At 35.3% G+C, this 17,393-nt stretch overlaps 1 protein-coding gene across 1 annotated transcript; it reads left to right on the forward strand.

Annotated features, from left to right (window-relative positions):
- The first annotated feature begins 117 nt into the window (after positions 1-117).
- On the forward strand, positions 118-17,393 carry LOC112577313 (ankyrin repeat and SAM domain-containing protein 6-like). Its single transcript, XM_025260369.1, is given in 18 exon segments — positions 118-921; positions 1,392-1,603; positions 1,605-1,634; positions 1,636-1,859; positions 4,062-4,110; positions 4,398-4,426; positions 4,429-4,603; positions 5,090-5,187; positions 5,464-5,599; positions 6,284-6,314; positions 6,629-6,768; positions 6,905-7,055; positions 10,569-10,616; positions 11,264-11,321; positions 11,563-11,630; positions 12,521-12,637; positions 12,897-12,975; positions 14,263-17,393. Coding segments are annotated over 18 exon segments (2,028 nt in total). The 5' UTR covers positions 118-693; the 3' UTR covers positions 14,418-17,393.

A 17,393-nucleotide genomic window follows, 5' to 3' on the forward strand; every position in this document is an offset into this window, starting at 1 on the left:
TGATTTTAATTGATTGTTCAAAGACAATAAGGCAATATTTTCCTCTTTCTTGCTTAGTAATCGTACATGTAGAAGTACTGCAGCCCAATAACAGAAACATCACGGACGGTGAGATTCATGGTAACATTAACAGGTGGATGTTGCATTGCTGGGTTTTCCTCACTTTTTTAAAACGTTTGAAGAATACATAGTATGATTGTATATTCACGAATAATGAGAATGACATTAAATTCGTGTCAGTCAATACATTTTTTCTGAAAATACGAGACACACAAAGATAATGCAGGGAAATAGCAGACGATGTGAATTGTATGACGTCACGGGGACTTTGCAATATGGCGGTGAAAATGCTGAAACAAATCCCAGGACTTCATTAAATGATTGCTTAAGTCTCCTGTTAATGAGTTAAGATAAAAGAGCATGACATTTGATAAAGACATATCGCGTTAGTTCGCCGTTTTAATGATTTTACTGCTGAGGATGCAGTGTTTAAGGTAGATGTAGATTTTAACTTGGTCGTCTGCTTCACGCTTCTCTTGTCATCTAACTTCCATTTCAGCATGTGCTACGCAGCTTTTGATCTGTAAAAGAGTCATACTTGAAAAGCATTGGAGTAATCTAGTTTCATATAAGTATTTTAAATGGTATTCCGAAATATTGAATAAACTGCGAAAGAAGACGTCTTTCGATTCAATGGAGAGAGCCAGACAGCTTTTCTGTGCATGTGAGCAAGGAGATGTGGATTCAGTTCAAGCTCTGCTGGACCAAGGAGGCTGCGACGTTGACACTGTCGATGATGTCGAAAATACCCCATTGCAGATTGGTTCTGCCAACGGCCACGAAAATGTTGTTAGGCTTCTGATCATGCGTGGTGCTGGTCTTGATAAACGCAATGTATTTGGTTGGACGCCTCTTTTGCAGGTGAGTGTCAGAAGGTAGATCAGATATGTTTGTTTATTCGAATCTCATGTTTATATCAGTACTGTAAGATTCACTGAGTATATACACTGTCAAGTGGAGTACTGTACCAAAGTTTCAATTGAAATGAGTAAGACAGTTAATCACATGCTAAAGCTACTATGAACTCTGATACCAAGAGAATTTGTAATTATGTACAGATCCTCCTTTCAGTACATTTATAAGTATACTATTTTTATCTTGTGACAAAAGAGGGGAATAATATGTACCTATTCTCATTATATTTGAAGTTTTTGAAGAAACTTTTATAGCTTGATTGGTGCACACATATTTTGCTGAATTTCAGATAAATTGGAATGTGCCCATATGATTTAAATGTAGATAAGATATTTTGTTGTAAAATTGGAAAAGATAGTGTTTCTGGCCTGTACTTTTATTAAAGTTATTATGTTTTTAATTTTGCTTTGTCATAGGCATCACGGTATGGTCATACAGGCGTTGTGGCATTACTGATTCAGCATCAAGCTGATGTGCGTGCCAAGAACCGATATGGAGCTTCTGCTCTCACTCTGGCAGCTCGAGGTGGCCATATTCAGACTGTGAAGCTTCTTGTTGACTCAGGGATTGATTTAAATGGCGCTAGCGAGGGATGTGAATTTACTCCTCTGTTAGCTGCTGCCTCCATGACATGATGCTGTGCTGCGATTTCTTTTGATAGGGATGTGATGTGAACTTTCAGACACCATCCAGTGGGTTAACCCCCTTGATGTTAGCAGCTCTTAATGGCCATATGACAACTGCACAGATTCTCATTGAAAAAGGTGGTGATCCAAATTTGGTTAATGCTGGAGAGAAGACTGCTTTGGGAATAGCAACAGTTCGTGGCAAACGGGAAGTAAGAGGATACTTGGAGCGCAAGACCACTAACAAGCCCAAAGTTTGTAAGTATAGTAGAGGAAATATGCACGCGCGTGTGCGCACACACAGATGCATATGCAGTGCATACATGATTTCTGTTCTTACAGAACAGAAAGCTTGACTAGTAATTTTTCCAAGTTTTTTTTTTTATTTTTAAATTTGCTTCCAGGAAATAAAGTTAAATTTCCCTGATCAACAGTTTACTCAAGTGTTAGGAGGTCATTGACATCACGTTACCCAGATTCAGATATTCTTTTGTTTATGAAACTGGTTCATGTTGCCAAAAAAAGAGAATGTTTTTATTTATTGTCTATTAAAATAAAACAAATTTGAACATTACTCTTCAAAATAGAAATGAAGCTTGTAAAACTTGTTTTCTAGGATATACCATAGTGATACCATAGCCTAGTGGCCACAGGGGCAGTGAGCTGAAAATGGTTCCAAATCCTACACACCAGATGCTTTTTGAAACTTTATATTTCAACTGATAGATTGGGTGCTTATTAACTGCTAGATGAGGTGAATTCTAAATGTACACAGCATAATGAGCAGCACACTGAGATTCTGAGCTATAGAAGCATTATTAATAATAGATTGTTTAATATCTTTAATTTATTAGTTAAAATACCCCACTTAGCCACCATTGAAATCAATATGTTCTTATATGAACAAATTATTGTCAAAATTACATGGCAGAGAAAAGAGGCTTGCTTGTCCAAGGTCAACCTTAGTGGTACCATGTGACTGGGTTAGGCAGAGTGAGAGATGGGGTTACCAGCAGTTAATTGTAGCTGGGTGAAAAGGGGGCTTTCTGGTGGGAGGGCTGTTTGAATCAATAAAACCTTAAGCTCTGGATTCACCACCAATATAATATGAAGCCTTTCCAATGAATAAGTCAGCTTCATTTATTTTTAAAAGTATTTTTAACAAGAGTTTGGTTGGATGTACAAAGAGTGCAAACTTAAAGAGTACATGGATTAATTGCTCCTGTACTCTCATCTACAGGTGTGCATGCAAGTATTATTCAAGCGTATTTTGAGACTAGTATAATTGTGAGTTCAGCAAATTTACCAACAAATGCTGATTTCTGCAAAAGAAAAAGTTGGCAGCAAGAAATCTCCTCAGTCTTAGCTGCCTTTGTAATGTCACGAACAGATATACTGGGTTCTGATTAATTTATGATCAGTTATCTTCAAATATCAATAAAGTAGTGGGATAAATTATTCATACTTAAATGTTTAAAATGCTATATTTAGGGCAGTTATTTCATTGTGGTATGTATGTGTGTGTGTGTGTTTGAGAGAGAGAATATTAGTTTTGAAAAAGGAGTGTTGTTTTACTTGTACTGAGTAGAAAGAGAACACAAGTGCAGCCTGCTCCTTTGTTGAAATTGGTGGAAACAATGAGAAGAAGTCAAAACTTACTGGAAATACACTTGCATTACCGATAAAATTGAATGTCAGTGGTTTTTATGTGTATATATATATATGTTTGTCATTCCTTTCATATGAAAAATCACTGTTAAGTATCTTAGAGTGCACAGCTTCCCCCCTTCACTATGATTGCTCTCACCAAATATAATGATGGTGACTAACAGAACGCTGTCATAAGAGACCTAGTCTTTTTAGGTTAGATATAAAATAAAAACAATCATTGAAAAGGAAGGGAAAAAAAAGAGTTATATAAATGCTATTAGAATCACATGATCGATAGTATCTCCAAATGTTTTTCACTATTTAGCAGAACATAAATTGTGGGCTCTTTGTGTTTTAAGTCAGTGAGGTCCAACTCGTGTGGTTCCCCTACCTCAATTTTTTTTTCAAACCCAAGTCTAGCTAGAGGCTCTATATTTTTCTTTCAAATTTATTTAGATCATTTTTGCATAAAGAAAAACTAATGTTATTAACTTTATCTAGCTTAAGAAATGAAGTTTAATATCAAATGCTGTTAAACTACCTGTACAAGTAAAGTACTTATGAACAACCATTGTCATCTTTATGGCAGGGACCTGTCTTCTGCCCTAACAGAAGAAGATTGTAAATAATCATGCTTTTAAAATTGCCTTACCATTCTATGTTATACTGACCCATAAATTAAGAATTACTTTATCAATATTTTCTAGTCAGTAGATCGTTTAAGTTTTCCTCATGGGTACAAACTATGTTCATTGATGTATTTCTTTTTTATTCTGGTCACTGATCTGTGCTTCAATTTTTTTTTTTAAGCACCTGATGAAACTAAACCAGACATCATTGAAGCTGCTAAACATGGTAGGTGACAGTAGAATTTTGGAAAATTTGAGACAGATATGTGATTTGGCAGTGAAAGAGAAAACTTCAAAAACTGTTCTGTTATGTCATGTCAGACAGGATTGTCATTGTGTAAAATAAGAGTTATTTTAAAATCTTTCTCTATCTCTTTTGATCATCTCTCTTTATATAGGACATAATAATTAATACTAATAAATCTGGAGGATAGAGAGGGGGAAATATTCTGTGTCTTAAAAAATGAATTGATAATATAGAGTTCTGGTGATTAGAAACAGTGTCTTGGAATTTCAGGGATATTGCAAGAATTCATGAAATCCTAGACAAGATCCCAGCCAAAAAGATGCAAGCTCACCTCAGGATGGTGCCACACCACTGATGTTTGCAGCAATGACTGGGCGACTTGATATGGCAGAGCTTTTGGTGCAGTATGGCTGTGACATCAACAAGCAAGACATAATCAGTGGCTGGACAGCTTTGATGCAGGCCACATATCATGGGTATTAAATTAATGTTTTTTTCTTCTGTACTTTATTAGTTTGATAGGTATACATAGCTGTGTGTTCTTTAGTTCACTGAAATGATGTCACATTATTGTCAGCTTTGTGTTGTACCTGATAATGTGTTTGTGTGATATCTGTATAAATTGAAAAAAAAAAAATGTTTTCTGTCAGGCATAAACAGCCAGAAATGTAGTATATATTTTAATTCAAAACCCTAATAACCATTTGTAAATGAGCTTCAGTACCTTGAAATACATTTCCATAGATTCTTTCAATACCTTAACAATAAACTTTAATGCATTTTTAAGATTATTCCTCCTTCCCTCTTTATCATTGTTTTGTAAAGGGGGTTGCTATACATTTTAAAAAGATTAGTGATGAACACATCATTGTTGATTGGTGTTATAACATATCAAAGACTGAATTTAAACTATTATTTGATCATTAATGTTGGAGTTACATAAACATGTCCTTTTCTTTCAGTAAAAAGCAGGTTGCCATGTTTTTGCTTAATGCTGGTGCTGATGTGTCCATTCAAGCAAAAAATGGATGTACTGCCTTTGACATGGCATCTCTAATTGGTAAACATGTCATTTTAATCTCTTTCAAAAAGAATTTGCATTCTATTGTATTGTTAAATATTGTAACTAAAAAAGATTCTTTTGCTTCCACATCAGCATATTTACTATTGTAGTATATAATATAGTATATAGTAAATACCATTTTCCTGTTAGCAGATCCTGAGTCAGTTTTTTGCTGAAGGTGATGATATGTCTTTTATTAAATAGTTACAATTCCCACAGTTAGACACTTATTTAAAAGTGAATTTAATTAAACACAAATATGTAAATGTGCAGATGATGTTGACACAGAACTTCTTCGCATGCTGGCTTCCAAGGCCCTGCATGTCAACAAAGTAGACAAAACCAAGAAGGGTTGGAATAAACACAGCAATGGATCTGTCTCCTCTCTTTCTTTGCACACAGATTACAGGTTTCTTGGCTTACATGTGATTTCAGTACTTTAGAAATTGTAGGATTTTCGCTGTGTTGCTAAACAGTCGAACTCTCTCTCTCCTTGCATATCCGCCAAGTACTCACCATTGAATCCTGTAAAACATGCACTAAAAACACATCTATTCCATGAGCATTACTCCTAACAACACTCCATATAATATTAGCCCATCTTCTTCCCATTTCTTAATTTTTTTCATCTATTTTTCATGTATTTGATATAGTCCACCTTCTCATCTTATTTGGAAACTATCCTTTTTTACTGTTGTTACCAGATTCCTCTTTGCGTTTTCTGTCCTTATCTTTATTATGTATCTGTACTTTTATCATTTATCTGTACAATTACTTATCCTTCCATCTTTTGTATGCTGTCCAAGTCTCATTCTTGTCTTGAGTGCAGATAGCATGCTCTTTTGTGAATGTGATCATGCATGATATAAATCAAATGTTTATTATTAGTATTATTAGCAGTGTGGAGAACTTTCAGTTTTAATATCTAGAATAAAGTATTTTTCTGAAAATTACTCTGTTCTTGTATCTCTTATCACAGAATAAATATCACCATAATTAAACAAGAAGGTTGTAATATTTGACAGAAATTATTCCGATAAAGTGTGTTCTGTTTTCTGTATTTATGTCATTTAAGTTTTGCATGTTGTTTCAGTAATGAGGAGCATCCTAAAAGTGGACTTAAGGTATGTACATTATCTTTTATGCCTTCATTTTGTTAAAAACCTTGTTCGAGCATATAAAACTTGTATATCTCATCTATCCATCAACAAAACTTGCTTAGTTTCATAATACTTTCATCGTTAATGTGTATTTTAATTTTTACAATAATAATGTGAAGACATCCATAGCACAGGATTATGCCATAAAGAGCACATGCAGTTGGATCAGACCATAAGGAATAATATTTGAAAGACGCCTTTTGGGCATTTTAATTCATCTTATTTATTGTTGTATTTTAAGCAGTTTTCTTTTTTTCCATTTATTTGAATGTGTGCAGGCATGGTGGAATCGGATGTCTAATAGATTTAGGAATCTAAAGCTAGGCCGAACGTTTACAAACAGCAACCGTTTGACCCATGCCCCTTTCCTCAGCAACATCAGTACAAGACTAACATTAAAAGACCAGGAACATCCCAGGTATATGGATGGACGTTGCTATAGTAAGGAAGAAAATGAAGAAAGACTACTGCAACAACAATTGCAGCTCATATTTTTTTGTTATAGAAATATTTCTGTATAAAATCGTTGTAGTCTCAGCATTTTTTGTGGTTAGTCAGGAAAGCTGTGATCTAAAGGTCATTGTACTTGCAGTCTCCACCTATGAAGCACAAGGCTTTGGTGGGAGCAGAGCAGACCACAATATCAATGACAGTATGAGACCATGCTTATGGAGACCAAAAAAAGTGCCTCATTATTTTACTCTGGTTAGTACCTGTAACCTATTTTGAAACAAGCTGACCAGCCAATGCATGTCATGGACTGCTGATGATTACTTATTAAGACAAGGAAAATTCTGAGATAATCTACTTTTAATTATATTTGAAACAACAATGCTGAGATGTAAAGTACAAGAGATTTTTTGTTCTACATCTGTAGACTGTTTTCTAAGCTTTACATAAACATTCTTGTAGTCTGTATAGTAACAGACCTAAAACTTTATGAAACAATTATTTTAGATGTGTAAAGACACCTTTCTTCTGAACTCAGTGCTGCTGCACATAGACTGTGCCTCATAAATGTGTGGGAACCAACCTAGAAGCTCTAGACTTTGCCCTTTTCAGAGCTCTTCTATATTCAAAAACTGCTGTCCATGTGTGCTTGAATTGAGATTATATTTGATGTCCAGTTCTTTCCCATAGGAATTTGATTTGCACATTGCACTTGCATTCTTGTGTGTGTGCTTGCATGTGTGGATGTGTTTGAATGTGTGTCTTATTAATTTCTAGATATAAATCTCCAAGTTCAGCACGAATTAGTGATATGTAAAGCCAGTGAAGCCTCCATTCCTACCTCCTCCATCTTTTTGCCCTGGAATGCCCAGTACATGCAAGGCGATATGGCAGCAACTGGCGAACTCACAAGTCATTGGTTGATGATAGGACAGTTGTAAGTTGAAGCCATCCCTGCTTGTAATGTATTACACCAACACTTTGCTAACTCCTTTGAAAATATTACTTTTGATACTTTCTTTAAAATGACGAGCCAGAAACAGATGATAGAGAAACAGATTGATCTCTTCCAGTCAATGATCAATTTTGAATTGATTGTGAGAATATGAAATTTTTTAAAACTTTATGATACAAGATAGTTTCTAACAGAGACAGGCATAACTCCCATATAGTTGATGGGATTCCCATGCAGTTGTAAGTCAGATCTCCACAGATCTGGCAGTAAAATTGTCAGCCTAAAGTATAATACAGTATAGATTGTCTCTAATAAAAAGCAAAGCATTCTGAAAATGAATCTTTCTTTTGTTGGCTTCTGGTTTTGAAATTCTTTGCAACCATTTATTTACAAGCACATAAATAATTTTTTTGTATAGTATTTTTGAAGACAGCAGTTGTGTGCAGTAGGTAAGTGAAATAAATACTCTATACAGTTGTGGGTTTTTTTGGGGTTTTTTTATCAGAAAGACTGACATTGCTTGTTTTTCATTTTGCTTCTTTTTGAGAGCATGACCTTGAAATTTTTAACTGTTTATCTTTTGTTATCTGCTTGTTCATTCCAAGTTTAAGCAGTTTCAGCAGATAAACAAAATATTAAAATGATCTTTAGATGATCTATTTTAAAGTTAAAGTTAGTCCCACCACATAAGGTGTAAAAGAATTCTCCCACTTTTAATTAATATTTACTACTTGATCTTTCTCACAGTCAGACCATCACCTGGTACACCCAATGAAGTTCTCATCTCGAGCCAACTCAGGTACCCTAAGTAAACCAGATCCAAAAAGTGACAAGTCTGCATTTCCACCTGGAATAACCCTGCACCTGCTGACCCCTTCTGATATTAACTCCTTATCTCTGCTGCTTGGACTAACCCTTCTGTCACTCCTCTGGTTAATCCTTCACTCAGTCATGTGGAGAAAAGCAGCCCACAGAAGCTTTGGCTTATAAACAGTCATCAGATAATGTATCACTGCCACCAGAAAATACCAGCCACAGTGATGGTGCAATAAACTCTTCGTCATCCAGTGACAACAACAACATACCAGTTCCATACACACAGCATTGTCAGCCAAGAACATTCACTGCTTCTACATCTATACTAGCTGTGCATGAGCCACAAGAAAGAAAGGTTTTGACTATTAATTGTCTTGTGGGGTTTTGTTTTAGTTTATTGCTGTAGAGTTTTATAAAATCTCTGCCTCGAGTTCTTTTTTATAATTTTTTTTTATTTTGTTTGTGTGTGTGTGTGTGGGTAGTTGGATGTGCGTGAACATGCATGCACATTGTGTGTGTGTGTGCATGCTCATGTGTGCAACTAATACATCAATCACTAATCATTAACAGTGCATTGGTGTGAGATGTCTGTCTGAAGCATGACCTTTACTCTCTGCTCATTTAACATTCTTATCCCACTTTCCCCAACTCAATGAAAACACACACATCCTACTGGTTGCTTCTAACCTGTCGCAAGTTTAGGTGTGCTCTTATGGCTATAAATGACAAGACATAAATGCACTTCATTAAAACAATTGTTATATCTTTGTTTAACTAGGAGCTTTTATAAAATATAGTGCTTGTAGGAATTATTTTACAGTCTAATAAAATTTCTCCTTTTTGTGCAAGTATATTTATGTTTTAGTTTCATTATTACACTTGTTTCAAATCTTAACTGGCACAAATACCTGCAAAACATATTTAACAGCTTTAGAATCACTAAGGCAAACAGGGACTCCTGCAGATGTCTTTGCAAGTCCACACCCACACATGCAAGTTATAATCATACATTAATGTAATTAACATAATTTTTTGTATGTTGCATATTAGTTGATCACTGTTTCACGTGACTTTGATTAAATACATGCAGCGTGATTTTGGTCATGGTTCAATATTTATACCAGCCGTCACATTCCAAGTGCTCGACCAGGTGCAACTCTAGGATCCCAACAAACTCCATCATTACTTTTCATGCCAAGGTGAAAGTTTGCAAAGAATTCAGAAGAGAGTCTTTTTAATATGATTTGCATACATAACAGCTACTGATGTTTGAAGGTTGTGTTTTTGGTTGTTGATTACTGTTCTTGTAACTGTGAAACATTGATAATTTCAAAGACAGAAGGGAACATTGTGTCATTCAATCTCTGCCTAAAGAGTGTGTCAAGTCATTTTGTGAATAATATCAAATTAATTTTATTATTATTATTATTATTACTTTTTTGTTATTTTATTTTATCTGAGAAACACAGCAGATAGCTGAAAGTACAAATATTAAAGTGGTTTGAGCGTTTGTTATGCAGGTATAATGCATATAGACTTTGAAAGTAAATTCGCAAATTTCATCGATCATATAGAGCAGTTGGAAACAAAGATAATAAAGAGATGTCAATTTGTGTTTGCAATTTGTGTATGAATGTTAGGAAAACCAATTGGCACAAGTTCGAAGTGTCCAGTGAAATAAAAAAAAAGGAATTTTCTGAGGCCATTCACAGTTATTACCAATGTATTATTTCTTCTGCTTAAGATGATGAGATGATGACGAGGATTAATGCTGGAAAGACCACAGTGTTGTTTAGCCTTGTTCAAAGATAGTAAAAATGTGATAATAACAACAAAATAATAGTTATAAATAAAAATATTTATTTCTAGAAAGTCAGCAACAGCTTCCTCAGTGTTTCGCACCATGTCCAACACTACATCTCCAAACAGTTCCACCAGTGGAAGCTCATCTATTACTCCTCAGCGATCATCACGTGGCATGAGTTCCTCCTCAAAAGGTAGCACAACTTCAACCTCACACCATCTCCATCACCCACTCCAGCAAGGTCAGTGCTGATCTCATATTTTCTGCAGGTCATTGTTTTATCGTGTCATCATACACTATTTGTTTGTATCTGCCAAATAGCACAGTTCATTCTTGAATGTCTCCTTACTTTATACATGTTATCATTTACATTACTCTTCTTTACATTTTAAATGCTGATAGACAAATTTATTTCTATTGGCCAGTCTGAGAAAAAAGTGATAATAGAGATTAAATGCTTATGCTTCCTTTAATAGGGATATTTATGACCCCATGGTCATAGCCTCTTGTTTGACTTTCTTGCTGCTCACGTTCTGTGACCATCACAGCAGGATATGTTAGACAAGGTTTCAGAGCGATTAAAGTCATCTTAGAAGGATGAGAAACAGGCAAGCTTTATAGCAAAGAGTCTCAGCTGTAAGACACAGTGCATTGTTAGTAGTTCATTGTATCTAGGTTCTGGAAAGCAGAACCTGACCATTTCCTTCTACTGCCTTTTGACTTTGATTTCAGCTTTCTTTTAACCCTTTTTGTAATTAACAAAAATGTCCTAAATTGTCTCTTTATGTGTAGTAGCAATATAGATGTAATAAAAGTGTTGAGCAACATTTCTTTTCATCCTGTCTTCATTGCATGTAATTTGTAAGTGGGACATTTTCTTGTTGACAGAGTGGAGAGGACATTGTACAGCCATTAGACTGCTTGCGAGAGAAGGATTCAGGAGATGGTGAGTATGAATTACAATACTTATTTTGACTGAATGTTTGTACATTGCTTATCAATTGAATTTAATTTTATAGATGTGTATATGAGAGCTGTTTACCAGAAAGTGTAATTTGAAGCATCTTTGCTTAAAGTTGACATAGGGAGATTGAAGGAGTATTGTTAGAATCAAATTATTAGATATTTACTACAGAACATTTAATGATAGAGTGAGCTCGTTCTAATGAATCATGCTTTTTTATCAGATGAACTTTCACACATTCTGAAGAAACTTTCTCTGGAGAAGTATAGTCCTATCTTTGAGGAACAAGAGGTAAGCAAAAAGTGGGGCACATCACATTCTAAATAATCAGCATGTAAACATTTAGAGAGTAAAAATGTGGTGTTCTCAAATGTAGTCAGTTCATTAATTCCAAACAAACATACAGACATGAGCATTGTCAACAAGGACTGAGGAGATAACACCAAAAGCCGCATCAACAAGGCCATGCATGTTTTTAACAGCATATGCCCATCTGGAACTCCTGAGCATTATCCTTCTGCAGTAAGATCTGCATCATCAGCATCAATGTGAAGGCAGTCCTACTGTATGGTTCTGAAATCTGGAGAGTGACAAAACACCATCACAACAAGCTTGAGACCTCTACCAACCAATGCCTAAGCCATATCCTAGAATAAGATGGCCTGAAAAAATCTCCATCAGCAGTCTGTGGAAAAGAACCAACTAGAATGCCACTAGCCAAGACATCACAAAGCGCAAACTGTGCAAACCACCCAACACCATTGCCAAGCAGGCACAACTGGAACCTACAGGGAAAGAGGAAAGTTGGGAGGCCAAAGAAAACTTGGAAAAGAACAGTAGAGAGTAAGGCTAAGAACATAAGAACTACATGGGCCCAACTAAAGGGGACTGCATAAAATTGGGTTCGTTGGCAAGTGTTGTTGCGGCCCTATGCTCCTAAAGGAGTAACGAGGAATAAACTAAACATGCAGACAATACAATAAAAAACATACTTTCAAGTCTTCTTTTACAGCTGCTTACTTACCACGTATACCACCTTTTGTGTACGCCTTCTCTAGCTTTTTTTTCCCTCCATGTCCACACTCAGTTATCTTTCCATCTGTAATATGTATGTGTACAATAAATTCAATAATTTGCAGCTATGTAATAAATCCAAGAGCAATTTGGGTAACTTGTTACAGGTAGACATGGAAGCATTTCTCACACTCACCGATGATGATCTGAAAGAATTAGGAATTGCAAATGTTGACTCTCGAAGACAAATCCTCAAAGCCATTAGAGAACTTAACTCAGGAAAGGTAAGTTACAATGCATTTTAGGTAGCTAAAGCTGCTTATTTGAAGAAAAATAAACTTAAGGCCTCTGGGAAAGTCCTAAAAGTAGAATGCGTGTTATTTATATGTGCATAAATTAAACATGGAAAAGAGATGTTTTACTTGTGAAATGTTAATTAATTTGAAGGTGTCCTGATTAAGTTTTCTTACACAGCACTTGTTGGATTTACCTTGAAGCTAATAGGCTGTATTTACATTAACATCACCACCTATATTTAAACAGGGTCGAGAAAGGCAGCAATTTGTTGATACCATGACATCATTCAATTCAACCTTAAAAGCACGTGCTTCCACTGATATGGGTTTGTTTTATTTTATTCAGTATTTTTATGGCTATTTTATATATTTTTTTATTTATAGAGAGAGGAAATATGGGAAAGTTATTTGCGTGCAAACATGTTTCTTCTTTGACCTTACCACATGTCATGATACATTTGCTCTCGAGCTAACATTGACTCCCAGACAGTGAGCTAGCATGTTCCTGGCATGCAGGACGTGCCACTGGTCAGATGAGTGTAAAAGTAAACTTCTTTATTTTTATTTGGCTTCCATTGTTCAACATTCCTTGCTCTTCCAACACCCTCTCCTACTTACCTCAATATCAGCTGATGCCAGAACGGATGGGTAGCCAGTCCAGAAAATGAAGGAGAGGGGTGGTTTGGTCCCATTTCCTAGCTCTAAGCACCAGACATGCAGCAGAGTTCTGTACTTTCTGGATTTTGTGAAGTAAGTATGCAGGACAGCCAGCAAGCAAGGAGTTGCAGTAATCAAGCCTGGATGGAACAAATGCACAGACTAGTGTTGGTAGTGCGAGTAGACAGAATGTGACAGATGGTGCTGATCTTGCATAGCTTGTAAGAGGCATACTGACAGACAGCTGTGTCTTGTTTAGCAAGAGTCATTTCTGAAGTGACAATGAATCGCAGATTCCTGATGGAGGACACAAAGGTGATGTTGGTATCGCCCACCTTGATGTGATTTGGTGGACTGATGGGTGAAGATGGATTTCTTCTTCTCGAACATAGGGAGGGCTTCCATTTTATCTCGAGGTAAAGCAGATGTGGTATGACCATTGCCAACTTTTCTTTTCATCGTACCAGCTCTGGGTACTCACTGCTGTGACTTCTACATGTCTTCAGCGTTGTTTTTGATCTGTTTCATCTACAGCCCGTTTTCAATAGGTATCATTCAAAGGAAGCAAGCAACGACTTTTTACTTGTCTGTGTGCTTTTTACAGCACTCTTTTCTAAAGAAATCAATATAACTAACCGTCTAGGACTCAACTTTCGATGATTAGAGAGCAAATGTAGCCTATTATCTCCTTTGGTCATGTCATACGGTGAGTTTCAATGAAAGAGAATTTACAATGAAAAATTGTATGCGCATGAGTGAGCACACTTACGTGGATTTTTCTTATGATGTGGAGTAATTGTTATTAATTGTTATTAATTTCATTTTCTTAAGGTTAGTTGCAAGAAATTACTTTGAAATTTAAGTTTAAAAAAGACATCAGTGCACAAAATTTTAGACAGAAGTGGTCTGAAATTAAATTAGGATTTAGTAATGAATTCGTTGTGTTTGCCATGCAGGAACTGACAGTGAGAATCTCATGAGCTGGAACATACAGGATGAGAATGAACTCATGTTCCCAGTGCTAAATCAAGATCATCATGACACTGAACATCAAACAACACTTGTACCATTGGTGCTCAGTTCCATAAGTCAACATTTCTACCAACTGTAACTCATTCCTATTTCCTCTTTCAGGGTGCCATTCTTAGAATGAGCTAATGGTGTTTTCAGAAAATGTAGTGGGAATTCACTCATATATGAACTCGGGACATGTTCATCAGTAAGTAAAGCTTCGTCACACAGTGCTTTACAAGAACTGTAAAAAATACCAGGGTTCTGAGGTGCTTCAGCTGCATTGGTAAACAAATTTCAAATAGAGATAGAAAGTGTAAGTCACTTTAATGATTTTGTTGTCGAAGTCTCTGTGATGAGGCAGATGTCATGAACAGTTTCTGTGGGTTGCAGTAATGATGCCAGTGTACAGAGATAAGATCAGTGTTATTGTTAATAACTTTTTCTGATCAAAATCATGACACTTATTTACACATTGATTAAGATCTATGTTGTGAATATCTGATGAAGGTTACTAAACCATTACACTTTACCTGAGCTATGAACAAACCTGTTCAAACATGTCTAAAACTCTGTCTCGATAAAAGTGTTGTGTTGTAAATGCATCTTGCTAGCTATTTGAATTCAGCCTGTTGGGGGCCTTGAAAATTGGTGCCTAATGTAAAGTGCCTTGACATGCATCCCATAGGTCAGAATGTAGTTGACCTATATGTTTGTCACGTGAGATAATGACAGCACGAATCAATGTTCTGGTGGCATACCAGAGTAGCGATAAAAAAAATCACATCTACAGCTTGTGCATAGAACATGTCTAAAAAGCAGAGTTGACGACACAGGACCATTTTATATTTGTTCAGCTCTTTATTTGCAGTCTGCAAGTGGCTACTCCCTTTGATTTGGCTAAGTGGCATACTTTATTTAGTTAAGATGATTTCATTATAATTTACTTAATCAAATATAAAGTAGGTATAACAGGGTTAATTTGTTTGATTTTTTGAAACTGAAGTAAACATAGATGATGAATTCATAAATGTGAATATCTTCAATTTAGGTTTTTTTTTAAAGCATCACTTGCAAGCACCAGCTATGTGAAGTAGTTTTATGGTTAAACATCAAGAAAATGCTTAACCACATCAGTTTTGGATATTCATGCATAAAACTAAAACGCACATAGATTTTAATTTGGAATCTTTCAACACAGTGTAACCAGTAATGCAAAGTTTCTTACTTTTCCTGTTTCAATCTGAGGAACCATGTTTTTGACTCTCAAAGCACTGAATGATGTAGAGGTAAAAGAAATTGTTGATACATTTTTATTTGTCCCCTTGTGGGTTGCTGTTACACTTACCATGAATGTTACATTACCCTAAACTGTTAGATATGATGCGCATCCGTCCTTTACAGTAATATTTTTGTGATCACTTATTGATTTTAAGAATCTTCTAATAATTAATCCCGTTTGTCATATATACATAATTTACATGAAGTTGCTTGCATTTATTGTATTTATTGTTGTCTTCTAGTCGTAAACCACTGCAGCAGCTGATTATATTTCCACTCATGTGATAAGTGTTAAAAGTTCATTTATTTACTGATCTATGATAGGCATTCACAGAAAATCGTAGAATTTTCAGACCAAACAAAGCAAGGGATTGAATTCCTGGTCTTATGCATTTAAAGCAACTTTATGTACTTCAGATTTTTTCCGTTTTTTGCTGCATACGATATTCTTAGATTATGGCTAGTTGAACAAAAACAAAGTAATCAGATGTCAGTCTTCAATTACAAGCCCCAGCTCTTTGGACAGCACAGTTGAGCATATTGTCTCAAGCAATATGCTCTGCAGCAAGAATCTGAGCATTTGAAGCAGTATAGTATTGTTACAATGGCTTGAAAATTGAGCTCAAAAAGTATCCACTGAGCTATATAATATATATAATACATTTTTTCGGGGGGTTAATAATACAAAGGTTATATTGGACAAGCTGTTGCAATCATGGTGATGAAAATGCTGCCGACAAATTTCTAGTATACAGACCACTTTAATGAACTATTTTTTTTGAATAACCATCTTTACATTGTAATCAAGTTTCCGCCATAATTTGAAGTATGTGGAAGTACAGCGTTTTATTTTAAATAGTATTTTTTTTTTTACTGTGCTTTTACTTGCATGCTTATTTTTATGTCTAATGTGTAGTATTTTTGTAATTTTTTAAGTGCATCCGTCCAAACGTGATTCAAGATATGTAATATAAAATAGGTGTTTTACATTTGCACATAAATTTCAACTTCAAGAGCTGCAAATTACTTTTTATCATAACAACCAGCTGCTGGCTGTTAAATTTTATAAACTGTGGAGAGGAGGTGTGCCGAGATTATAAAAAGTATTATATCATGATAAAGACTTAATTGGTTGTTTTGCAAATTTTGCTGCAGAACAGCACAAATATACAAGTGTTGTTTGTGAAGTGTGCATGTGTACAATCGTGAATGTGTGCCAAACATTATTAAACTGTCCTGATGGTATAAACAGGTTGTGCTGTTTAACTTCCTGTAGTTCCTTTAAAAAAAGAAACTTTATTCAGCAAATCAATTTTGTGATTCTGCATTTTATTATTAGCTCTCAAGTGTTCCTGCTTGTGGTAAATTTCTGTTGTTTTCTTGGCTCCGCAAGAAAAACTGCTGTGATTTTATATGATGTGTAATATGTTTGTTTGTACTGGTAAGTCAGACTGGCCCAAGATTAATTGTGAAATTATTATATCTATTTTTTTGCACATCTTTGGTTCATATTACTGCCTTGGCGCATAATATATGGACATGCTGTAGCTTTACCCATGTCATTTTGTAATATTATCAGCATCAACCACCACAAGATGTATTTTATGCTGAATGCACAGCTTTCTTTAAAATCATTATTGTGTAAGTATACATGATGGGGAAATGGATAGATGAAAGTTAAGCGTGTCTGCCAGTTTCACAATAATACTCTTTATGATTCAGTTTGTAAGTGGATAGGGAGGATCTACGAGGGTTTTATATTCAATTATCAGCAGCAAATAAAACCTCATCTGAA

The sequence above is a fragment of the Pomacea canaliculata genome, linkage group LG12, assembly GCF_003073045.1.
Source record: "Pomacea canaliculata isolate SZHN2017 linkage group LG12, ASM307304v1, whole genome shotgun sequence".
Taxonomy (NCBI): Eukaryota; Metazoa; Mollusca; class Gastropoda; order Architaenioglossa; family Ampullariidae; genus Pomacea; species Pomacea canaliculata.